General features: G+C 39.3%; 1 protein-coding gene across 14 annotated transcripts in view; it reads left to right on the forward strand.

Annotated features, from left to right (window-relative positions):
• The window catches only part of NEDD4L (NEDD4 like E3 ubiquitin protein ligase), a 403,957-nt gene extending 396,035 nt beyond the window's left edge, over positions 1–7,922 (forward strand). For all 14 annotated transcript variants that reach the window (XM_029059768.2, XM_029059769.2, XM_029059770.2 and 11 more), the window contains 3 exons: positions 856–952; positions 1,911–1,983; positions 6,439–7,922. In XM_029059768.2, the coding sequence (XP_028915601.1) occupies positions 856–952; positions 1,911–1,983; positions 6,439–6,541 (273 nt within the window). In that variant the 3' untranslated portion in view covers positions 6,542–7,922. The remainder of the gene's footprint in view (positions 1–855; positions 953–1,910; positions 1,984–6,438) is intronic.
• The last annotated feature ends 3,936 nt before the right edge of the window (positions 7,923–11,858 follow it).

Here is an 11,858-nt window from a genome sequence, read left to right on the forward strand (position 1 = left end):
TAAGACTGTAAGCCCCACATGGGACAACCTGATCACCTTGTATCTATCCCAGCGCTTAGAGCAGTGCTCGGCACCTAGTAAGCACTTAACAGATACCGTCATTATTATTATTATTACCAGTGAGCTTGTTTTTTTTTATATTGACATGTTTTGATATATTGGCAATTTGGAGAGATACTGTGAAAATTCCCTTGCCAAGAAATTCCTCTTCCTTCATATCTGCCAGAGGACAACTCTTCCCATCTTCAAAGCCCTTCTGAGAGCTTGTCTCCTCCAGGATGCCCTCCCTGAGTATTCTCTATTCTTCCCACTCAATATCCTTCAGCTGCCACATCAGTATTTCTGAGTCACTTAAGTGTTAAAATTTTCACAATCCTTGTAGCATTTATATTCCTACCTTAAATATTCTGCTACTCTTTCTATTTGTAATTCATTGGTATGCTCCTAGAGGACAAGGATTGTACCTTCTAATGCTAGTGTAATTTCCCAAGTACTTAGTACAGTGCTCTCTACATGTTGTCGGCTCTAAAACAGTGCGATTGATTGGTCAGTCATATTTTTTGAGTGCTAACATTGGGCAGGGCAGTGTACTAATTGCTTAGGAGAGTACAGTATAACAATAAGCAGACCCATTCCCTCCCCACTACGAGCTTGCAGTCTAGAGGATTGATTAATCTGTTGCCAAGATTAAGGAGGCTGTTGGTTGTGGGACAATCAGCAAAAATAAGTCTCGGGGTCCAGTTATCTACTACTGTCAAATAATGAAATTATATTTTGAAAGTCTGGTTTATTAGCAGCATGTGTCACGTCATCATATTGGGAATGTAATGACCTTATGCGTCTTTCTGTTTATAGGCTGTGTTATTGATGGATGCTGAGAAGCGTATCCGGTTACTTCAGTTTGTTACCGGGACCTCCCGGGTACCTATGAATGGATTTGCTGAGCTTTATGGTAAGCCAAATGGTATGCAGTATTTACTGAAATTGTCATTTAGCCAAACTCATGAAAAAGGAAATGTATTTGAACAGGAGCCTTTGTTGCATGAATTGCCTTGAGGGCCTTGAAAGTCCTTGTTGAGACTTAAAAGATCTTTATTCTTGAGAATGTGTTCTGTTCAAATTCTGTGAGCCGAGATTTCAGTGAACAAGCAAGTTCTGTATAAGCTACAAAAATGTCAGCTCATGGGGTGAATATTGGTTTTGAAATGTCTAAAATGTGGGTATACCAAGTGGTCAGATTCAGGAGGAGTTAATGTAGTGTCTCTGGCCAGCATGACCAGTGGAAACAGTGGGGTCCTGTGAATCAGGAATCTAAGTTTTAATCCCACCCTCACCACTTGCCTGCTATGTGACCTTGGGCAAGGCATGAACTTTTAAATGGTGATTAAAATACCTGTTCTCCCTCTTCCTCAGACTGCCTCCCCGATATGGGACAGGGACTGAGTCTGATCTGAATATATTTTATCTACCCCAGCACTTCAGCACAATGCTTACTGAACTCGTAACAAATATAACAATTATTATTACATGATGTATCCTCTGCCACTTAAAGAATCAAGATGCTTTGGCATGCATTTCTGCAGACTGATTGCTCCTCTCTACTGCATATTAATTAGAGGATTGATTCCTTTTCCTTTTCATGGAAGTAGTGGGGTTAGCACCTATCCCTAAACTTGAACTGGCAAGAACCCAGGCAGTCTGCATATGGACCCAAGATTCTGATTCTGCTGAGGCCAGGGGTATCCTACTGCTCTTTCTCACGATTCCTTTTCTAGCCCAGCTTCCCTAGGTGGGTTCATCTATTAAGGCTTTGAAGATTTAAGTTACCATTTTTCATGAATCATTTGCCAGCCTTAAACTACCTTTCAGTTCATTCATGTGGGCTGCATTTTCCTTTGTCTCTCACCTAGGTTCAAATGGTCCTCAGCTGTTTACAATAGAGCAATGGGGAAGTCCTGAAAAACTGCCCAGAGCTCACACATGGTAAGTAGGAAAAACTCAGTCTGGAAACAGGAAAGTATTTTAAATTGGTGGTTAGGTGCATACCAGTGATCAAGCATCAAATTTCCCCAGTAGAGACCCAGATCAAAGAACTGAATTTTCTGTCTAGCTTCCTATCAGAGGAAATAAAATTGACAGTTTACTGGCTGATGTATCAATTCGTGAGCAAACCCAGCAGAGTAACTTTGTCAGGATAAAACTTCTCATCTATTATTTTTTCCCCTTTTTACATTCCATCATCTCTTGCCAGTGGTAGTAGTAGCCACTAGTAATATTAGTGGCATTTATTGAGTACCCACAGAGAACAGTGCACTGTACTCAATATTGGAGAGGAACTAAGAGAGACTGGGTGACTGCTAGGAGACCGTGCTGCTGAAAATGAAACACACAGATCAGTGGCTGGAAAAATTTCCAGCCGTGATCTGATCTCCCTCTGGACTGTAAACTCCCCCTAGATTGTAAGCTAGTTGTGGGCAGGGAATGTGTCAATTTATTGTTATATTGTACTCTTCCAAATGCTTAGTAAGTGCTTAACAAATTCCACAATTATTAATATTATTATTATTAAAGTGCTCTGCACACAGTAAGCACTCAATAAATAGGATTCAATGGACGTTTCCCTCACCCTTGTAGAGGGGAAAATGCTGTTAACTTCTGTTCTCTGAAAATAATCCAAAATCATGTCACACAGTGGGCTATGCTAAATAATACTTTGTGTTCATTTTTCTAGGCTGGCACCCTATAATCCCTGGGTATTCACCTCACAGCCAGCCCCATAGCACTAATGAACATATTCTTAAACTATCCCAGCTCCTATATCTTTAATTTATGTTTATGCCTGTCTCCTCCTTGGGCTGTAAGCTCTTTATTGGCAGTGATTATGTCCACCAGCTCTATTGTGTTGTACTCTACCAAGTGCTTAACATGGTGCTCAGCATACAGTAAGAAGCAGCATGGCCTAGTGGATAGAGCATGGGCCTGGAAGTCGGAAGTTCCAGGGCTTAATACAGTGCCTGGCACATAGTAAGTGCTTAACAAATACCATTATCATTATTATTATTATCATCATTATATACTGAAGCATATAGAAGCTTATATAGAAGCATTATATATTATATAATATTGAATATATGAATATATTGAAGCATTATATAGAAGCAGCATGGCTCAGTGGAAAGAGCACGGACTTTGGAGTCAGGGCTCAAGAGTTCGAATCCCAGCTCTGCCACTTGTCGGCTGTGTGACTGTGGGCAAGTCACTTAACTTCTCTGTGCCTCAGTTCCCTCATCTGTAAAATGAGGATTAAGACTGTGAGCCCCACGTGGGACAACCTGATTCCCCTATGTCTACCCCAGAGCTTAGAACAGTGCTCGGCACATAGTAAGCACTTAACAAATACCAACATTATTATTATTATTATACTGGGGTTCTAATTCCAACTTCCCCATTTGTCTGCTGTGTGTAACGTTGAGCAAGACAGTGAAATTTTCTGTGCCTTATGTTACCGCATATATAAAATGGGGGTTAAGACAGTGAGCCCTATGTGGGGCATGGGCTGCAACCTAATTAGCTTGTATCTACTCTAGCGCTTAGTACAGTGTGTGGCACATAGTAAGCCCTTAACAATTAGCATTAAAAAATAAAGTACACACTCAAATAATTTTAGTTGAGATATATATATATAATTTATTAAGCATTTACTATGTGCCAGGCACTGTACTAAGCCTCAGGGTAGATACATTCTTATCAAGATGGACATAGTCCCTGTCCCATATGGGGCTGATAAGGTTAACCCCCAGTTTACAAATGAGTTAACTGAGGCACAGGGAAGTTAAGTGGTCAAACGGCAGATAAGTGGTGGAGCTGAGATTAAAACCCAGGTCTTTCTGACTCCCAGTCCTGTGCTCTATCCACTAGGCTACACTGCATCTCTTGATTGCATGAAAAGGCTCAGTTTTCAAGTTATTTTCGAGACTTCCTACTGCTTGGTAAACTTGTGGTTCATATAGAACCATACCAGGACAGTGTTTGGTATCAGATAAGGTAAAATGCAACAACATGGTTCACAGGAACTGGGCACAATTCTCTACTTTTCCAAAAGACACACTTCTCAACCACTCTAGAAATAGCAGAGATGGGAAATTCCATGGAGAAGTTGTTACCAAATCAACTTCCTCCAACTCTCCTCGATCTAGACAGCTTATTGATAAGATATCAAGAGCTTTCTCCTAAGCCATACCAAATCAGTAGAAAATCACAACAAAAAGGGCCATGGTTAATGGCCATGAATGAATGAATCAATCAGTGGCATTAGAAGTAGCATGGTTTAGTGCATGTAGATTAGACTGTAAGCCTGTCAAAGGGCAGGGACTGTCTCTATCTGTTACCGATTCGCACATTCCAGGCGCTTAGTACAGTGCTCTGCACATAGTAAGCGCTCAATAAATACTATTGAATGAATGAATGAATGAATGAATGAATAGTGGATAAAGCATGAGCCTGGGGGTCAGGAGGACCTGGGTTCTGTTCTGGGCTCTGCCACATGTCTGCTCTGTGATCTTGGGCAATTTACTTCACTTCTTTTGGCCTCCATTACTCCATTTGTAAAATGGGAAATAAGAGTGTGAGCTTCAAATGGAACAGGGACTGTGTCCCATCTGATTAACTTGTCTCTACCTCAGCACTTCGAACAGTTATTGGCACATAGTAAGTGCTTAAAAAGTACCATAATTATTATTTGAGTGTTTACTCTGTGCAAAGTACAGTACTAAACAGTTGGAAGAATAGGGTATAGCAGAAGACAATTCCTGCTGTCAGGGAACTTTCAGTGTAGTTGAGGATACAGACACTAGATTAGGGGAAATAACATAGTATAAAGATAAGGACATAAATTCTGTGGGGTGGGAACGAATCTCACTAGCTTTGCCTCTCTTGAGAGTGGCACTTTCAAACCGGCTCCCAAATGGTGAGATTCTCCCGACTCTTACAAAGTCCCCATTGTGTGATGTTACAGAAAACACATTGAAAGCCCAGAAAGCGCAGCAGAGCCAATATGAAAATCAGCTATATGCAGCTAAATTCTTTTCTCTCTAAAGAACTGATATTACACAACATGGAATTTATTTTAATGCCTGTCTCCTCCACGACTGTGAGTTCTTGCTGGACAGTATCGTGTCTACCTGTATTCTGCTCTCGCAAGCATTTAGTACAGAGCTCAGCACAAAGCACTCAGTAAATACCATAGATTAACTGAGAATACTAAGTGGATACTTTCTATGCATTTCATGCTGAGCAATGGATTACTTTCCTTTATAGACATTTTTCATTCCAATTCTACGGTGCTGCTGTAAAGCCTCTACTGAGGATCTAGTGAGATTGTATACATTTCCCTTGCTATCTTGAGTTTTGTCAGCTCTGATTTTGATATTTCATACTCTGTTTTGGTAGATAGGATTGACTACCCATGCTTTTCTGTGGCTGAGCATAATAGTACCAGTGATTTCAAGCCAGCTGTGCTTTGTATTCTGTACCCCCAGTGCTAGGGCCTTGCTGATACTTTATTAGAAGTTCATTAGCATTACAAGGGCAGTTTAATTGTGATTATGCTAGTGACTGGCTGATGCAGTAATAGCCCAAGCCACAGTGGGATTTATTTAAGATGGACTATCCAGCACTGAATATATGGTAACCACAAATTTTAGTTACTTAGCTAATTTTCCTTGAGTTTTCCTTGTAACATGAACACACTATAACCAGTAATCTTGGGAACCTTTAAAAAAAAAAACCCACAGCCTTCATAATTTTCATCCACATCCTCAGAAGCTGCAGAGTCTCTACCGTTTTTGTCCCAAAAGCCTGTATTTTATCCATCAGTGGGTACTTCCAAAACCTAATTCCTATGGTTGGGAAGGAAAGGCTGGCTTTTCAAGAAAGCTGCCTCCATAAATGTTTTTTAAAGCCCCCAACTTTCCATTATAAAGTCTGACCTAGGTCCAAGATAATTGAACCCTCATGTTTCAAAATGCTTAAAATATTGATCGTTTGAGCTGTGCATTGCTGAATGGTCTTCAATATCACTTTCCTTTCCATCGATATAATTTGTGATCCATAACTGAAAAGATTTGTTTAGTGTATTGAAGTTGGTTAGCTCTGCCCTGTCGTATGTCAGTTACCTTCTGCGTAGTTTTTGACACTTGATGGGGAAATTTTCCGGTAGCTGTTCTGGGTTGCTGACATATCATTTTCTTGATAAAAGATGCCTCTGGCATTGGTTGGCTTCTGGACAGTCTGGCACTTGCACATGCCAGGCTAAGAGGGATGGATGGTGATGACTGCAAGAATCCTCGGTTTGGTTACACATTGCCAAAAGTGTGGAGGATGATTGTTTCAGTGAGGTAGAGTTTGACAGGTATGGGTATCTTTTTATTTTCATTCCAGCTTTAATCGCCTCGATTTACCTCCATATGAATCTTTCGAAGATTTAAGAGAGAAACTTCTCATGGCCGTTGAAAACGCCCAAGGATTTGAAGGGGTGGATTAAGCAGCCACTGCTTTTTGGGATGTTCATCAAGCAAGTTCCGCTTGCACTATTACTATTGCCTAATTGACATAGCAGTGACAATGGCAGAACAGTTGCACAATATTGGTTCCCGGAGCAAACTCTTCTACAGTACAGTTGCTGATGTTCAGAAGTTGGAACTCTAACCCGTGGATAATGTTTCTGCAATTTCCACCACCAATTATCAACTGGTTGATGTGTACACTAATAACATTTCAGGAGGACTTATTCTATTTATGTTGTGCCTCTGTAGGCAAAGCCCTTAATAAATATTTTGCATAATTTCTAATGGCAATGAATGAATGGAATTAATCACTTTACAGGTATAGTATTACAACTCATGTTTACTTTGAAAAATGATTTAGACCTATTTCCAAATTTTTATTTCATTACAATTAAAAATATCATGTACTTGGAAAATTGAGCTTTTTTTTAAAAAAAAATTCATGCCAGAGTTAACGCCAGTGACGTTTTCATTTGGGAAATTCATCGAAGCCTTGTTTTCCCCCATCATATTCAAAACAGTAGACCAACAGTTTTCAAAGCAGTTAATGCAGACAAATATGGTAAGAGAAAATATCATACATGTTCATCTGACGCAATGATATTTTTTCACACCTCAGATGATTGATACCAACTGGATATTGTGTTTTTATAAATTAGCATAATTGCGGCACTATAAGAAAGAATCATAGACATAGCATGAAAAATTTTGTGTTGACTTAAAAGGAATTAGAGCATTATTCCTTTAGGGTAATTACATATACTATGACAAGTTGGGGGACAGGGTTGGACAATTGTGGTTAAAAAAAAATGCTAACCCTTGCCAAATGCTGTATAGTAATTCTTCTATTATCTTTCTTCTTTACTGTTTGTAGAGGAGGCATTTTAAATGAAAACTGGCACTGCTTGATTTGAAACTGTGGAAACCGGATCTCTTTTGTCTCCGATTTGTATGCATTTGCTATTGGTAGCTAAATAACCAATTTTTTGTTCTAACTGCACCAACTCTGAAGGCACTTTATGTAACACATGGCAGTCATATGTTTGTTTTTTTATCATAAACATTTAATGTGATGATTATTCCTTCTCGCTGCACATGTCTTTCTGGTGCAATATCTATATCAATTGTGGATGTGGCTGCTGCTGATGTGTAAAAGACCCAGATGTAGAGCTGAGCCTGCAGACCTGTTCTCACCGATTGTTTTGTGATTTTTATTCAGCCACCAGGATTTATTTAATATACACTTTATCTAACCAAGTTTTGTTACCTGTGACATGTTGCATGCTTAAAATCTATATAATGCCTGATTTGTATCTGTTGTGTGATAGATTAAAGGTGAAAGAGAAGACTTGTATCTGATCCACTTTAAGTCAAGCCGTTAACCTAGTTAGGCTTGAGGGTATTCGTGGGAGCAATTTGAATCTGTTTAGCTTTCAAGTCTTCGCCCACAGAACTGAGTTGGGGTTGTTCTCCAGACAACTCCCTCCTCCCTCCCTGTCAGTCACAAGGATGGTGCTGGAGTTCAAGAACATCAAAGTCACTTAACCCCTTGTTGGTCTGGGCTCTGACTTTTTATTTTCTGACGCGCAAGCAATTGCTTGCCAGGAATGGCTAAGGTAGAAGTTGCTAGAGGCCTGGGTTTCATTGCTATTTACTGTAGCAAAGAAAGGTTTGCTTTAAAGGTTTGGTCTTATCCCTCAATGGGAGGTGCTATTAACAAGTCACCTAATGCTTCTTTTCCCAGTGTCACCTGGGTTACGAGGCATCCCTTGTGTTTTGAGGTGGATTTCAACAGTGTGTGAGTGTTGGGAGGGCAGGGGAACACTCAAAGATCTGCAAGTTAATGTAGTTTTCTGTAACTGCAAATTGTTGATACCTTTTCTGTATTGGTTTCTTTTTAAAAAATATACCTATAGTGATCAGAAAGGAAGAAACCGTACCTGGGGAAATCATAAAAGCTTATAGCCTTTCTCTTGACCTGTGGTGGGAATCTTGACTTCTTTTTACTTTGCAAAGGGATTGATTGAGCATCCCTTTTGACAGGAAATCCCTGCTTTCTTTTTAAAACTCAGCTGGAGCCTGAGTAGCTGAGTAAAGATTTGGGAGGATTTTTGAGAGTTTTGGAGAACTACAGTGCCATGTTCCAGTCCTTCTGGGATCCAGGGGATTATCCTAGTTATGGAATATTTACTTTTTTAAAAAAAGCAAAGTAGCAGCTAGATATAAAATAAGTAAGGCAAGATTTTATTCTCTAAATTTCCTGTCCTCTGCAATAAGAGGAGAAATTCCAAAAGACACTGATATTTCTAGCCAATTCCAAAGAGGCAGAAAATGGGTGGAGGAAAGGCCCAATTCTTATGTCTCAAGAATAACCAGATTACTATTACTATTAATTATTTCAAAGCCAAAAATAAATACTGTATTTTTCAGGCACAGGCTCCATTAAGAACTTGGGGTTTTAATGGTCTCACATAGAATATCTTGTTTTGCTATCTTCCTAGTCTGCATTATTGCTGTAGGGAATAATTAATCTGAAATGACAGTTGAGAAAATAGATGCATGAAAAATAGTACACTAGGTCCGAATTCCGTTCACTTCTAGGAACTTGTCTTTGAATGTCCCTCGCCTTCCCTCCCCAAAGCAACATGGTGGTTACAGCCACTCTATATTTCCTAAACAGAATTGACTTGATTCCGGTGTCACGAGTTTCCTGCAGGAAGTTCAGACCAGTAGGTAGTCTTGTAAAGGCAGTTTTCAACTGGCTTTAAGAAGAGACTCTTGAAGGTTGCAAGTTCTTTGTCATTGATCATATTTATGTCTTTTGATATTTTCATTCTCTAACTTTTACTGGCCTTGGGCTTGGAAATTCTGCTTGCTGGACTAAGTGTAGGAGTATGTTTTCAGTGTGGTGATGTTTTTACTCTACTTAACATTTGATCCTAGGTCAGTGTCTTTTCATCCTTTTAAGTGTTGGGATTGGGTTCAGTTGCCTTGATTTATTTTTGGTAGCTCATCCCTTTCCAAGTCACAGAACAGTAAAAGCTCAATATAGTTTATATTCCTAAAGTGCTTTAATATACCCAGCAGAAATCATCATCTGCTGGTCAGATGGCAACAGATGTAAGCAGGCTGGTTTATCAATCACCCCAAATTCTTAGACACCAAATCAGGTCCAACCCAGGACTTGGGATAATTTTACCATTTGAAATTGGTAAATGTGGTTTCTGCAACTGTCCCACATTGTTGTTTGGCTTGCAGGTCTGTAGTGGCTATCTTAAATGGCACATCATTATGCTACACAAATTACTTAGATTAAATCCAGGTTTCTGTCTGTAATGAAGGAAACATTTTGTAATTGGACCTGGTGTTTTATTGAAGATGTTTCATCTTACATGGAAGTAAAAACAAATACTGAATTAGCCTATTTTTATTCCTCTCCCTGAGGAAATATCTCTCTTCTTTCACTCATTCCCTGCCTTTCTCTCCCTATCTTTCTCCCAAACTCCCTCTTCATTATCTCTCTTTATCTTCTCCTCTTTCTTCCTCTCTTTCCCTTTTCTCCCTTTCTTGCTCTTTTCTTCCCTTTCTTTGTCACTCTGCCTCCCTTTCCTCGCTTTCCCCCCTTTCTCTCTGTATCCCTGTCCATTTCTGTGTTCCATCCCCTTCCATTCTTCTCCTTCCTTCCCCTCTTTTCTCTGTCTCTCTCCATTTCTGTCCTCCCTTCTCCCTTTCCATCTCTCTCCTCCTGTTCCCCTCACTTTCTTTCTCTTCTTTCCCCCAACACCCCCCCCCTCAAACCCTTCCCCCCCCAAAAAAAAACTCTGGTTGGGAAGGAAAGAGGACGGTAGACTCCTTTCTTGCCTTATTTTCTAATTGTCCAGTAGAGGATGCTGCTGTACAGAGTACCTGGCCATCACCCATTCCTACCAAAAGAAAAGCCTGCTGGGTAGATTACCTCTGCCATACCTCCTGTAGATTATGATGAGGGAGCTCAGTGTAAAATACTGAGCCCTCAGGCCTGAGGTCTTAGTACTACCCTTTAAAACTCCCCTTGATATTTTAGATTTTTAAACCAGGAATTAAATGTGATTACATTTTGGACCACTTTTTTAATTTCTAGAAGCCTTACCAACTTTCACCAAGATGCACTCAATGGGCAAGAGAAAATTGGCAATTATAAAATAGAATTGTATAATGTTATATTGTCAGAGGTCAAACTTCTGCTTATATGAAAGCAAATCTTTCATCGGATACCTTTATGTAAAGGTAACACACTAAAAACAATGCATGCTTGAAATGCATGAGAATAAAATCATAACATTTGTTTGGAAAAACAACTAGAACCCAACCCAATGTGCCATATCCTCTTCAGGCCTGTTCTACTGCAGTCCAGATTGACTTTGGATGTTGCAAAGCCGCCATAACCATGTCTGCATAAGATCTGGTTCTTTTAAGTAATTTTGCTCCTCTTTTAGACTAATTTTCACCCATGATGTCATGTTTTCCTTCAGGTTAGCTTCATCAGACTTTGCTTTTCCTTGACTATTATGTCTGTAATATGCAGTCTCTGTACACATATGCTGTAGTGTGTATATGTGTATATTTTTCTAGCTTTTTTTTCCTTACCTCTTTCTTGGGTAATCTGGTTTTAGCCAGGAGTAAAAAGTTCATCCCTTCTGTGGCTTACTCCAAATCCCCACCATGAAAATTGTGACACTGAGAACCAGAAAGAAAGTTGAGGAAAAGGTATTGATATGTCCTTTGTGAACTTTAGATCTGTATTCAAATTAAACATGAAACCCAAGTGACTTCTTTAAGGTGAAAAAAGTTTCAAACATTCCAGGTGAAATCCCAATGTTGGTTAACTTTTTATGGTAAACCACCTCCTCACAAGAGGCTATTTGATAGAGCAAAATATTAATATACTCAAAACATTTTTTAAAGGCAACTTACACTGTCCATTTCACAATCCAAATAGTTCTCAAATAGTTGGATTTGATACTCAATGGGGAAAAATTTAAGATAATAACCACTTGTTTTCTCACTTATTTTCTTAACGGAACAGAAAGGAACTTGTAGATTGTTTTCCTGATCGAAAGAGATCAGTGTGATAAGATGAAGTCGTTGTAATGAAATGATGCAACTTGTCAGATATTTAATAAAGAATTATGGAAGCTGGAACATTTTATACTACAAATATATGGTTTTTCTGGTTGACAATTGTATAGTCTTTTAAAATGCTTCACATTGTGTTCGAGGCGTTTCGTGTGTCGAAGTTTGTAAAGTTTGTATCTA

Source organism: Ornithorhynchus anatinus, chromosome 3, assembly GCF_004115215.2.
Source record: "Ornithorhynchus anatinus isolate Pmale09 chromosome 3, mOrnAna1.pri.v4, whole genome shotgun sequence".
Taxonomy (NCBI): domain Eukaryota; kingdom Metazoa; phylum Chordata; class Mammalia; order Monotremata; family Ornithorhynchidae; genus Ornithorhynchus; species Ornithorhynchus anatinus.